This window comes from Staurois parvus, unplaced genomic scaffold (assembly GCF_062004578.1).
Source record: "Staurois parvus isolate SC_StPar_1 unplaced genomic scaffold, SC_StPar_1.0 ptg000316l, whole genome shotgun sequence".
NCBI lineage: Eukaryota > Metazoa > Chordata > Amphibia > Anura > Ranidae > Staurois > Staurois parvus.
The window spans coordinates 899828-914833 of NW_028318112.1; the positions used below are offsets into that span (position 1 = coordinate 899828).

At 44.3% G+C, this 15006-nt stretch overlaps 1 protein-coding gene across 10 annotated transcripts in view; it reads left to right on the forward strand.

Moving 5' to 3' along the window:
• The window catches only part of CHADL (chondroadherin like), a 414651-nt gene that overhangs the window by 233029 nt on the left and 166616 nt on the right, over positions 1-15006 (forward strand). For all 10 annotated transcript variants that reach the window (XM_089683622.1, XM_089683619.1, XM_089683624.1 and 7 more), the window contains one exon: positions 3035-4687. In XM_089683622.1, coding sequence (XP_089539748.1) covers positions 3035-4687 — 1653 coding nt within the window. The remainder of the gene's footprint in view (positions 1-3034; positions 4688-15006) is intronic.

The window sequence follows — 15006 nt, forward strand, 5'->3', positions numbered from 1 at the left end:
GGAAAGATATGCACTTTTCAACAATTAAAGAATAAATTTGTTGCACTAGATGAATTAAGATATAGTCAATTAAGCCATTTTGTCACAAAACTCCCCCAGCCACTGAGGGTGCCGGAAGAGATGCTACCATTTGAAAAACTATTCAGTTCAAAGACGAGTTGTGAACATATTGTATCAAAAATTTACAAGGTCTTATCTGAATTTACAGAAGCAGAAACTCCGACATTCTTAGAGAAATGGGAAAGAGAACTGGGTACAATAAATTAACGAACAACAAAAGAGTAAAATGTTTAAATTAATACATGGGGTGAGGAATATGAACACAATTGAAATGAACTATAAATGTATGTCTAGATGGTATTGTACACTGAATGTGGCACATAAACAGCGAGAGGAAATATCACCATTGTGTTGGAGGGGATGTGGAGCAATAGGTACAATGGCACACATTTGGTGGGAATGTCCAAAAATACAGGTATTTTGGCAAGAAATAATTCAAAATATACAAGGCCTTGTACCATGTGACCTCTGTGATCATTCACAGATTTCACACGTAGTACGCAATGATGTCAGAAGTGACATCTTGCTTACTACTCTGCATGTGATCACTGATTGGCCAATCAGTGATCACATGATCGGGACTTCGCAGAGAGGTCCCGTACGACGATCGGTTTTCCACTGTGTCCGGGGGACACAGCGGGCACAGGATCACGCGCACTCCCAGGGAGCGCACACAAGCAGAGGTCGGGTGGCCGTTTATAAACGGCCACCCTACCCTGCACTGCCACCGTCCGGCCGTTTATATACAACGGCCGGATGGGAGGTGATTAAAAAAAGATCTAATATGAAAAAAAAATATTTTCTGCATGTGTTGAATTTAAAACGGAACTACAATGCAGATGCATTGATGAACACCACAAACCAAAAATGCTATTTAATTCATTTTTATTATGCAAACGAACGCACGCTTCTATCCATGTCTACATGCTTTATTTTGCTGAGAAATTACTTTGAAACACACCCCTAGCATTTCTGTCCGTGGTCATCTTGAGAATATGATTCATGTACCATTTACAGTTGCAAGAAAAAGTATGTGAACCCCTTGGGATTACGTGGAGTTTTGCATGAATTGGGCATAAAATGTGCTCTGAACGTCATCTAAGTCACAACAATAGAAGAACACAGTGTGCTGAACATAATACTACACAAACATTAGATGTTGCCATGGTTTAATTGCACATAACATGTAAACATTCACAGTGCAGGGAGGAAAAAGTATGTGAGGCCCTAGCTTAATGACTTCTTCCAGAGCTAATTGGAGCGAGAAGTGAGCCAACCTTGATTCCAATCAGTGTGATAATATTGGATGTGTTGCTGACAGCTGTCCTGCCCTTAAAAAACACACACCTGTTTTGGGTTTACTGGTTTCAAGAAGCACTGTCTGATGTGAACCATGCCTCGCAGAAAAGAGCTCTCAGAAGACCTGCGATCAAGAATTGTTGACTTGCATGAAGCTGGAAAGGGTTACAAAAGTATCTCCAAAAGCCTTGATGTTCATGTGTCCACGGTAAGACAGACTGTCTACAAATGGAGAAAGTTTAGCACTGTTGCTACTCTCCCTAGGCATGGTCGTCCTGTAAAAATGACTGCAAGAGCACAGCGCAGAATGCTGCATGAGGTAAAGAAGAATCCCAGAGTGTCAGCTAAAGACCTACAGAACTCTCTGGCACATGCTAACATTTTTTTGACACATCTACAATAAGGAAAACATTAAACAAGAATGGAGTACATGGGAGGACACCACGGAGGAAGCCATTGCTGTCCAAAAAGAATATTGCAGCACGTTTGAAGTTTGCAAAAGAGCACCTGGATGTTCCACATTACTACTGGCAAAATATACTGTGGACAGATGGAACCAAGATTGAGTTGTTTGGGAAGAACACACAACACTATGTGTAGAGAAAAAAAGGCACAGCACACCAACATCAAAACCTCATCCCCACTGTAAAACATGGCAGAGGGAGCATCATGTTTGGGGCTGCTTTGCTGCCTCAGGGCCTGGATGGATTGTTGTCATTGATGGGAAAATGAACTCCAGAGTTTATCAAGACATTTTGCAGGAAAACGTACGACGATCTGTCCGCCAACTGAAGCTCCGCAGAGGATGGGTTATGCAACAGGACAATGACCCAAAGCATACAAGTAATTCAACAAAACAATGGCTGCAACAGCACAGAATACACCTTCTTGAGTGGCCCAGTCAGAGTCCTGACCTCAACCCGATTGAAATGCTGTGGCATGACCTTAAGAGAGCGATTCACACCAGACATCCCAAGAATATTGCTACACTGAAACAGTTTTGTGAAGAGGAGTGGTCCAAAGTTACTCCAGATCGTTGTGCAGGTCTGATCTGCAACTACAGGAAACGTTTGGTTGAGGTTATTGCTGCCAAAAGGAGGGTCAACCAGTTATTAATTCCAAAGGTTCACATACTTTTTCCTCCCTGCACTGTGAATGTTTACATGTTATGTGCAATTAAACCATGGCAACATCTAATGTTTGTGTAGTGTTATGTTCAGCAGACTGTGTTCTTCTATTGTTGTGACTTAGATGACGTTCAGAGCACATTTTATGCCCAATTCATGCAAAACTCCACGTAATCCCAAGGGGTTCACATACTTTTTCTTGCAACTGTACTTCCTGGAATCCATCTGTCTTTAGTTCAGGCATGCAGGCAGGAGGATACGCTTAGCTGAGAAAAGCCTCCTCCCTTCCTCAATATTCCTGGGATGTATGTCATTATTTGCCTAGGCTGAGAAACCAGGAAGTAAATGAAGAATTGTAAAAAAGAGTTTATAACGTTTAAAGTAAATATGATATACTTTCCTATCTATTTATAATGTTAGTAGGATAAGGATTAAAAGTCAATGTTGATGGTTGGACTAAAGCTCCACTTTAAATATTCTTTTTCTGTGTGAATGTGTGAAATTGACTACAAACGCATGATAAGATTGTAATTTGTTTGCCATTACAGTACACACAAAAACTAAATCTACAAGGAAATTATCTAAAGGTGATTTCATCAAGAGCATTTATTTCAACGCCTTATCTAACTCATCTTAGTCTATACAACTGTGGCATTGAAACAATAGAAGAAGGTGCTTTCAGAAGCCTTGGACGTTTGTTGCATCTCAACCTTGGCTCCAACCAAATAAGTTTCATATATCAGGAATCTTTTGATGGACTTTCATCTCTACTACATTTAAACCTTGAGAAAAACCACCTTGAGGAGATAAGGCCAGGGGCATTTAGCCAATTAGGTCTTTTGAACTTTTTAAACATTGGCAATAATTTATTGGTCTACTTGCCAGATATGTTGTTTCAAGGACTGATGCAGCTTAAATTTTTGTGTCTTTCTAACAATATGATTAACATTGTATCATATGAAGCATTTGCAGGACTACCCAACCTCAGAAGGCTAAATCTCGACCACAATGAACTTCAGTACTTTCCAACAGAGGCTTTCTCTAGACTGTCTGGTCTTATAAAGTTAGAACTGGGATGGAATCCAATGACATTTATTCAAGAAGAAGCTATCCATATGACATCCCTCAAACAGTTATATATTAATAACATGGCATTACAGGAAGTATCTTTCAAAGCGTTTGAAAAAAGCAAACAGATTTCTTTAATTGACATCAGTAACAATCAGATTAGTACACTACAACCACTGGCTGGAGTTGAACAGCTGAAATATCTAAACTTGACAGGTAACAGTGTACCTTGTGATTGTCAAATACAATTGTTCAAAGTTTGGGCAGATGTAAAAAGACTGAAGGTTGATCTATTTTGCTTTGGCCCTAATCATTTTCATGGAGATCACCTGGACTCTCTAAGGGCTATTGACCTAAAATGTGGAATATTTCCATTTGAAGCTTATAATATTTTGCCAGCTACGGAAAAGACACCTGGAAAAAAGCTATGTCCAAAGACCTGCATCTGCAAATCCGATGTTAAACATGCCATTTGTGAAAATAAATTCCTAAGGCAGATACCCCAAGGTTTTCCTAAGGACACTAGCTTGATTGATCTACGTAGAAATATATTTAATGTTGTTCCTAAAAGAGCATTCTTTGATTTGAAAAATGTAATTTCTCTTCATCTCCAGCATTGCGATATTAAGGATCTTCAACCAGAAGCATTTCTAGGAATGAAGAATTTAATATACCTTTACTTGTCTAATAATCAGATTTCTGTTTTAAATCCTGATGTCTTCCAGGGAGCACCAAACATTGGATATCTTTTCTTAGACAATAACAAGTTTATTAAGGTTCCAATGGAAATTTTTGGACTTCTTCCAAATCTTTTATCCCTTCACATGCAGTATAATTCTATTACTTTACTTGCAGACATGGCTGATGCAGAAAAACTACGCTGGTTATATTTAACAGGAAATAACATAAGTTTAATTACACCAACAGCTTTTAAAAATATGAAGTTTCTAGAAAAACTCTATCTAGATGAGAATAAGCTGAAAGAGGTACCGACATATGCACTCAAAGGATTGCCTATGCTGACAGAGTTAAGACTATCCAAGAATCCTATCAGAAAAATTGAAAACGGTGCCTTCTTGCCATTATCTCGGTCACTGCAGCATTTGTATCTTAATGACATGGGACTATTAAAGGTAAAGTACTATATATTACACTAAAGTCAAACAGTCCTTTGACATCAATGAATGATATTAGACCTTCCTTGTATTGAGGTCTTTAAATTCGGTAAGAGGCTGATGTTTTGCAATGGTGGTGAAATTTACTAAGGGGATTCACAGAAAAAAATGAGCATTACTTTATGGTGGTGGACGTTTTATTGTTTATAATATTGCAATATTTTTGATTATTGCAAAAGGTTTTATAATATATATATATATATATATATATTTGTACAGTTGTGCTCAAAAGTTTACATACCCTGGCAGAAATGTATTTATTTATTTCAGGTACTTATATAGCGCCGTCAATTTATGACATACATATTGTACATTCACATATATTCACATATATATTGTACATTCACATCAGTCCCCAACCCTCAAGGGGTGTACAATCTAAGGTCCCTAACTTACATTCATACATACACATATTAGGGCCAATTTAGAAAGGATCCAATTAACCTACCAGCATGTCTTTGGAATGTGGGAGGAAGCCGGAGTACCCGGAGGAAACCCACGCAGGCACAGGGAGAACATGCAAACTCCAGGCAGGTAGTGCCGTGGCTGGGATTGTGAAATTTTGGCATCGATATTGAAAATATGACTACTCATGCCAAAAAATGCTCTTTTATTGAAGGATGATGATCATGTGAAGCCATTTATTATCAAATATTTGTTTGGCTCCTTTTTAAATCATAATGATAAAAGAAATCACCCAAATGGCCATGATCAAAAGTTTACATACCCTGGAATGTTTGGCCTTTTAAATTGCAATTAGTGTCAGTGTATAAATAGTCAATGAGTTTGTTAGCCCTTACTTGGAAGCACTGACTAGGCTAGATACTGAGCCATGGGGATCAGTAAAGAACTGTCAAAAGTCCTGCGTAACAAGATAATGGAACTTTATAAAGATGGAAAAGGACATAAAAAGATGTCCAAAGCCTTGAATATGCCAATCAGTACTGTTAATTCACCCATTAAGAAGTGTAAAGTTTAGGGATCTCTTGATACCAACCCAAGGTCAGGTAGACCAAGAAAGATTGCAGCCACAACTGCTAAAAGAATTGTCGAGATACAAAGGGAAACCCATAGGTAACCACAAGAAAAATACAGGCTGCTCTGGAAAAAGACAGTGTGGTTGTTTTGAAGGAGCACAATATGATGGAACTTGAACAAAAATGAACTGCGTGGTCGAGCTGCAAGAAAGAAGCCTTTACTGCATCAATGACACAAAAAAGCCTGGTTAGGCATGTCAAGGTGTTGTCAGGCATATTCTAACTGGGCTATTTTGTGGCATTGGTGCAGTAAAAGCTTCTTTCTGGCACCTCGACCAAACAGCTCATTTTTGTTCAAGTATCACCGTATAGTACTCCTTAAAAACAACCAAAGCATCTTTTTCCAGAGCAACCTGTATTTCTTTTGAGGTTGCCTGTGGATTTTTCTTTGAATCCCGGAAAATTCTTCTGTCAGTTTTGGCTACAATCTATCTTAGTCTACCTGACTTTGGCTTGGTATCAGGAGATCCCCTAACTTTCCACTTCTTAATATATGATTTAACAATACTGATTGGCATATTCAAGGCTTTGGACATCTTTTTATGTCCTTTTCCATCTTTATAAAGTTCCATTACCTGGTTACGCAGGATTTTTGACAGTTCTTTGCACGGACACTAATTGCAATTTAAAAAGCCACATATGTGGGACATTAACCTCTAATTGGAATTTTAACCCGTGTGTGTCACTTTGTGTGTCTGTACCAAGACCAAACATTCCAGGGTATGTAAACTTTTGATCATGGCCATTTGGGTGATTTCTGTTATTATGATTTAAAAAGGAGCCAAACAACTATTTGATAATAAATGGCTTCATATGATCATCATCCTTCAATAAAAGAGCATTTTTTGGCATGATTAATCATATCTTCAATATCAATGCCAAAAATTCACAATTTCTGCCAGGGTATGTAAACCTTTCAGCACAACTGTGTGTGTGTGTATGTATGTATGTGTATATATATATATATATTAGTGTGTGTGTATATGTATGTGTGTGTGTGTAACCATGCATTCTTGCTTGATGTCATTGTGAAAGCAATGTAGCCTATGTCTATGTGGACATTCTGTGACATTCTGTGTTCAAATAAACACATCAAAGTATTTTTGTTTTCACATAGAAAAACACAAAATTACATGTTTAAATATGAATACATGTTTACCAATCTATTTTTGGCCTAAGCCCCAAAGAGCTCAATTTCAAGCACACCTAGGCTCTATGCGTTTGCAGCACCAGGTGATAGGGAAGGAGATCAGGAACTCTGACCACATTAGTAGACAAAACAAATCAATCTCCTGTGCTTGAAAGCAGCGCACTGGCAAAAGTCAATCCATAATCTGCTAATACAATGTTTGCGCCGGCTTTGCTGCCCCCTATGGGCCGGGAAACTGAGAAGAAATACTGAAAAAAAACAAGGAACAGAGGGCACACCAACCTAGCACATTACCTTTGCTTTATTTATGTTAAAAAAAAAACAGATGTATACTCACAAACAACATTAGCAATAAGAGATATCAAAGTCCACAATGTACTTGTAGTGGCCTGGAAACCTGAAGTTCTCAGCGGGATAAGACCTTCCACAAGGCGGATATCTTTCAAGGGGGGATCCCCTCTTCTTTAGAGACAATTTTTGGATGTTGCATAACTGGTCTTTATATAATGATTTATATAAGGACATCTCCGCAACTCACATTCCCTCTCAACCCGTCCCCTCTCACACAGCTACCCCCTCATCCCCCCTCTCCCTCGACATAACCCGCAGGGACTTCATCACTGCTCAAACTCCCTCCAACCCTGTTCCCCCTCACTCAGCTACCCCCTCATCACCCCTCTCCCACGGCCCCACCACTGCTCTGACCTCCACTTCCACCCCACCCTACATTCCTCATACTGAAGCCCCCTCAACACTCCGCACCTTTGACCTTACTACCATCGAGGAAGTCTCCAAGGTCCTCTCTGATGCCCGCCTCACCACCTGCCCCCTCGACCCTATCCCCTCACAACTCCTACAACCTCCTTCCCCCTCCATCCTATGTTTCCTCACCCACATCTTTAATCTCTCCCTCTCCTCCGGCACTTTCCCCTCCCCTCTGAAGCATGCACACATCACCCCCACACTTAAAAAGCTCTCCCTGGACCCCAATGACCCGAACAACCTCAGACCCATCTCCCTGCTCCCATTCACATCCAAACTCCTCGAGCGCCTAGTCTACACCCGCCTAAGCTCTCACCTCAACGACAACAACCTCCTCGATCCCCTACAGTTCGGCTTCCGTCCCCTACACTCCACCGAAACTGCCTTACTCAAACTCTCCAACAACCTGCTAACCGCCAAAGCTAATGGCCACTATTCAGTGCTCCTACTCCTTGACCTCTCTGCGGCCTTCGACACAGTCGACCACCCCCTCCTCCTCAAAAAACTACACTCCTTCGGCCTCAGAGATTCTGCTCTCTCCTGGCTCTCATCCTACCTGTCACAACACTCTTTCAGCATTACCTATAATGCTACCACCTCCCCCTCACTCCCCCTCTCTGTTGGGGTCCCTCAAGGCTCCGCCCTCGAGCCCCTTCTGTTCTCCATCTACACCTCCTCCCTTGGCCAACTCATACACTCTCACAGCTTCAGCTACCACCTATATGCCGACGACACAGAAATCTATCTCTCAACACCCCACCTCACCCCCTCAGTCTCCACCCGAATCACACACCTACTGAGCGGCATATCAGACTGGATGTCGCTCCACTTCCTTAAACTGAACCTCTCCAAAACCGAGTTTCTTGTCTTCCCCCCAGCCCGGACCCCACCCCCCATTGACTTCTCCATCATGTCCAACAATACCACCATCAAATCCGCCCCGCAGGCCAGAGTACTTGATGTCATTCTGGACTCCAACCTATCCTTCCAGCCCCAAGTCCAATCTTTAACAAACTCATGCAGACTCCACCTCCGCAACATCGCCAAAATATGCACGTTCCTAACCCCAGAAACTAATAAACAGCTCACCCACTCCCTCATCATATCACGACTCGATTACTGCAACTCCCTCCTTACTGGCCTGCCTCGCCGCTGGCTATCCGATCCTATCAGTCGATTCTGAATACGGCTTCCAGACTCATTCACCTTTCCAAACGCTCTGTTTCCGCCACCCCCCTCTGCCAATCCCTCCACTGGCTTCCGATCAAATTCAAAATCCTAACACTGACGTACAAAGCTGTCCACCATACTGCCCCGAACTACATTACCGACCTAATATCCAAGTACCACCCAGCACGCACACTCCGTTCCTCACAAGACCACCTCCTCTCTAGTTCCCTGGTCTCCTCCTCCCATGCCCTCCTCCAGGACTTCTCCAGGGTGTCACCCATTCTCTGGAACTCCCTGCCCCAACCCATCAGATTATCACCTACTCTCCTCTCCTTTAGGCGCACCCTGAAAACGCACCTCTTCAGGGAAGCCTACCCCACCCCGTGCTAACTTGCCGACCTCCTCCACTCTTCCTACCACTCCGTCCCCCACAGCTTTCTCCTCCTGTGCCACCATCCCCTCACTCCTAGATTGTAAGCTCAAAAGAGCAGGGCCCTTGATCTCCTCATGTTTTGCATTGTATTGTTATTGTTCTGTCCCCCTTTGTAATGTACAGCTCTGACTATTGGCGCTTTATAAATACTGTATAATAATAATAATAATAATAATGATTGGATCAGGTCAAATGATGCCCCAACTGGGCTCCTCCCAACTGTGGTGGGTATAAAACCATGGATCTGACCTCAGATTTATATATTAGACAATACTCTGTCACATGTACAGTATATGTACAGTGGGGCAAAAAAGTATTTAGTCAGCCACCAATTGTGCAAGTTCTCCCACTTAAAAAGATGAGAGAGGCCTGTAATTGGAATCATAGGTAGACCTCAACTATGAGAGACAAAATGAGAAAAAAAATCCAGACAATCACATTGGCTGATTTGGAAAGAATTTATTTTCAAATTATGGTGGAAAATAAGTATTTGGTCAATATCAAACGTTCATCTCAATACTTTGTTATATATCCTTTGTTGGCAATGACAGAGGTCAAACGTTTCCTGTAAGTCTTCACAAGGTTGGCACACACTGTTGCTGGTATGTTGGCCCATTCCTCCATGCAGATCTCCTCTAGAGCAGTGATGTTTTGGGGCTGTCGCTGGGCAACACGGAGTTTCAACTCCCTCCAAAAGGTTTTCTATGGGGTTGAGATCTGGAGACTGGCTGGGCCACTCCAGGACCTTGAAATGCTTCTTACGAAGCCACTCCTTCGTTGCCCGGGTGGTATGTTTGGGATCATTGTCATGTTGGAAGACCCAGCCACGTTTCATCTTCAATGCCCTTGCTGAAAAAAAATACTTTTTTGCCCCACTGTATATACCGTATTTTTCACTCCATAAGACGCACTTTTTTCCCCCCAAAAAAGGGGGGGGAAATGTCAGTGCGTCTTATGGAGCGAATATGGAGCGGCCGGTCCGGTATTTCCGCCGCCGCCACCATGTCAGAATACCGGGCCGGCCGCTCAGCTCTTCTCTCCTGCAGGACCTTACCTGTTCCTCTGTCCAGCGCTGTAGTCTTCCCGCGCTGGCTTCTGCGACAGCCGGGTGCCCACTGTGCATGCGGGAGAAGCACTGCGCTTTGTAAATGGTCCGGTGACTTCTGGGACACATAGCAGGTCCCAGAAGGCGCCGGGCCATTCACAAAGTGCAGCGCTTCTCGCGCATGCGTAGTGGGCACTCGGCTGTCACAGAGGCCGGCACGGGAAGAAGCCAGCGTGCCCACACTAAAGAGAGGACAACTTCAGGTACCCGCTCTCCCTCCCTCCCCAAAGGTCCGCAGTCTCTTGATCAACCCCTGTACTGTCTGCAGTCTCTGGTCATCCCCTGTACTGTCTGCAGTTTCTGGTCATCTGTACTATGTCCGCAGTCCCTGGCATTTTCCCTGTAGTATGTTCACAGTCTCTGATCATCTGTACTATGTCCGCAGTCTCTGGTCATCTCCTGTACTATGTCCGCAGTCTCTGGTCATCTCCTGTACTGTGTCCGCAGTCTCTGGTCATCTCCTGTACTGTGTCCGCAGTCTCTGGTCATCTCCTGTATTGTGTCCGCAGTCTCTGGTCATCTCCTGTATTGTGTCCGCAGTCTCTGGTCATCTCCTGTATTGTGTCCGCAATCTCTGGTCATCTCCTGTATTGTGTCCGCAGTCTCTGGTCATCTCCTGTACTGTGTCCGCAGTCTCTGGTCATGCCCTGTACTGTGTCTGCAGTCTCTGGTCATTCCCTGTACTATGTCCGCAGTCTCTGGTCATCTCCTGTACTGTGTCCGCAGTCTCTGGTCATCTCCTGTACTGTGTCTGCAGTCCATTGGTTCAGAATATTTTTTTTCACCTCTAAAACCTAGGTGCGTCTTATGGTCAGGTGCGTCTTATGGAGCGCGAAATACGGTATTTTATATCATTTAAGCTGTGTGATTGTGTCAGGGGAAAAGACGAAGCCCTGGCAAATGCTGCAATGCCCAATATATCCGTGCTAATTCATGCAAAAATGTGTGCATGCGCATAAAGCGCACTGACACACACAGGGCATGATAATTGCTGACACTCGATGGCCTTTATAAGGACTGCATCTAATCACAATAATTGCTGGATTGTCAGCCTCCTGTTCCTGTGTTCCTGTGTGTTTCCTACTGCTGATAATTATCCGTTACCAACCAGGCTTGACCCTGACCTGCTTTGGCTCTCTTCCTGGCTCTCTACCCCAGCTTGATCTTGACCTTGCTCCGGTCTGCTGCTCTGTGTATGATCCCTGCTTGATCCTGACCTTGCTCCTGTCTGCTGCTCTGTGCATGATCCCGGCTTGATCCTGACCTTGCTGCTGTCTGCTGCTGTGTGCATTAACCTGGTTTGATTCTGACCTTGCTCCTGTCTGCTGCTTTGTGTTGACCCTGGCTCTGGTTACTGATTGTGCTTCCTGCTCTACCCATCCACCTGGATCCACATGTCCTCTGGAGGACCTCCTCCTGCATCTGGTCCACCCATGGGTACCGTCTCATCAGGCATCCCCAAGCATCCATACCATTGGAAACCCATGCTTCTTTGGGTACTGCACCTTCTGTTACCACCTTCAGGGGTGCACTGCACTTAGCCGTAAGGGGAGCCCTCTCTCCATTCCAGCCTCCGGTCATTTACGTGACAGCATAATCCAGCCATAATGTCAGAGGCTGAGAGAGGTGTCTCCCAAATAAAGGCTCCATGCCAGCAGGTTGCCACCCTCACGCAAGTGGTCAAGAACTTACAAGAAGGCTATTTCCAATTAGAAGGTCACCTGCAGAATCTTGCCACTCCTTAAGCACCTGTTTATCAAAACCCACACGGTACCACAGTAATGATACCACCACCCCAGCCAAGAAAACCAGTGCCAGAACGCTTTTCTAGAGATCGACGAAAGTTCAGGGCATTTGAAAATGCATGTCAGTTATATTTGGCACTCCAACCCAGAATTTTCTATAGAGGCTGTGAATGTAGGGTTCATCATCTCGCTACTTACTGATGAACCCCAGTCCTGGGCACATCACCTCCTGGAACAAAAAAACCCAGTTCTGAACTCTGTTGCTACCTTCTTTGACGCCATGTCCCAGCTTTATGATGATTCTCTACACATGGCCACAGCAGAAACCACCCTTCATTCCCTCCAACAAGGTCGTCGACCGGTAGAAGATTATACGGTCGAATTGCGTAAACGGTCAGCAGATACAGGCTGGAATGAGGCCGCCCTTAGATACCAGAATTGGCTTGGCCTCTCTGAAGGACTCAAAAATTAATTGGCCAGAGTCGAGGCTACTACTACCCTTGAAGGCCTCATCCAGTTGGCCATCCAGCTAGACCGGGTGTCGGCAACCCGCGGCTCCAGAGCCGCATGCGGCTCTTTTTCACCTTGGCTGCGGCTCCGGAGCACACTGCCCACCAGGTGACAGGCAATAGGGCAGCAATGGGCAAACTACGGCCCAGCGGACCTTTTAATCCGGCCCGCGGAGCTAGGCTCCCGCTAGGCTCCTCTCACAGTCCGCCCTGAAGACCGGTGTAGCATGAAAATCTGTCTCCTATGAGGATCTGTCCCCCTCGACGTATCTGCGCATGTGCCGGAGATCGCCGATCGGCTGCTAATGCCTGAAACTGGCACATGCGCAGATACGTCGAGGGGGACAGATCCTCATAGGAGACAGATTTTCATGCTACACCGGAACGGCGCGGGAACACAGCGAGAGGAACGCGCGGAGCAAAGGTAAGTGAATTGACACAGGGGGGACTTGGGGACTTAATATGGGGGATGAATATGGGGGATGAATTACTATAGGGGGGATGAATTACTATATGGGGGATGAATTACTATGGGGGATGGATTACTATATGGGGGATGGATTTTCAGTTTTAAAAATGTGGCTCTCAAAATAAATTTCAATCGTTTTGGCGAGATTTGGCTCAGTTGAAAAAAAAGGTTGCCCACCACTGACCTAAGGCTATGATTGTGATTATGACGATACACTGTGGCCCTGATTAACCCTTTGCTTACTGGGCCCTTAAACCCCCTTCATGACCAGAGCGCTTTTTGCAATATATGCAGTGTCGGATTTGTTTTAAATGTTGCAATGGTTTTGCGGCTCCCAGTCTTTTTTTCCCTCTCGGAAACGGGTCCAAGTGGCTCTTTATGTCTTAAAGGTTGCAGACCCCTGAGCTAGACCGTCACCTACGGGAACAACGGCTGGAAAGATCCAATTCCTATCAACCTTCCTGGATGCTACCCAAAGTGCCTTCCTTCCTTGCTCCTCTGCCTACTTCTTCACCTGCTTCTGCTGCTTAAGCTGAACCCATGCAGATTGGCCTAGTTCGCTCCTGCTTGTCCTCGGATGAAAAGATACGTCAAAGACAGTCCAACCTATGCCTCTACTGTGGGGTTCTGGACACTTCCTTCGCAATTGCCCTGTGAGACCTAGTAAGTCTACCCCTTCACATGCCGTCTACTCTCAAATTTCCGGATCAATACCAGCTCACTTTGTTTAACCGATCTTGTTGCAGGTGGCGGGAGGGGAAGTCAAACTCCAAGCAATCGTTGATTCCGAGGTGTGCAGTTGTGTCTTGGCTATCACTCTAGCAAGGGAGTTGCAGGTCCCGCTGAGAAACAAGACAAAGACTTGCAGTTCATTTGGCTGACAGAAATATCCCTTGATCAGGACCTGTAACACAGAAAACCATTCCTATGTTGACATCCACAGACTCAGGCCATCAAGAATTCCTTTCCTTTGATATCTTATGTTCCCCCATGTTCCCTATCATTCTGGGAATACTATGGCTTCGGGCCCATAACGCACAAGTGGACTGGCCTTCAGGAAAAAATTTTCTCCTTCACCTACTGCCTACAACACTTCACCCCTGAACTCACTGATTCATCCAGTTGCCTGACCGTTCAAAAGGTGCCCGATACCAGTCAAATTGTGCCTCCATTCTATCACAAATACTTGGATGTGTTTGATAAATGGAAGGCCAACACTCTACCACCTCACCAGCCATATGATTGCCCTGTCAAACTTCTTCCCAGGGCAGAGATTCCCTTTGGGCAAATCTTTCCACTATCTGAAGTTGAGCTGGAGCTCTACGAGTTTACATTGATGTGAGTCTTAAGAAGGGATTCATTTGCCCTTCTTCTCCTGCTGGGGCCAGAATCTTCTTCGTTGAGAGAGGATTTACTTGCTCAGACCTTTTGTGGACTACCGGGGACTCAATAAAGTAACTAATGAAAACCACTACCCGCTCCCTCTGGTCCCAGAGCTCTTCCAAAGGTTCCGTGCTGTCCGAATCTTTACAATGCTGGATCTTCGAGGTGCCTATAATCTAGTCCAAATCTGCAAAGGAGATGAATGAAAGACAGCTTTCCGTACGCGCTTCGGGCATTTCAAATACCTGGTTATGCCCTTCGGATTATATAATGCCCCTGCAATCTTTCAACACCTTGTAAATGACATTTTCTGGGAATTCTTGGATCACTTTTTGATAGTTTACCTTGACGATATCCTATTCTTTTCTGCCACCCTGGAGCTCCACCAAGTGCATGTCAGGAGGGTCTTATCTACCCTAAGACAGCATGGATTATATGCAAAGGCGGAGAAATGTGAATTCAAGAAACTATTCAATTCCTGGGCTTGATCATTTACACTGATGGGATTTCTATG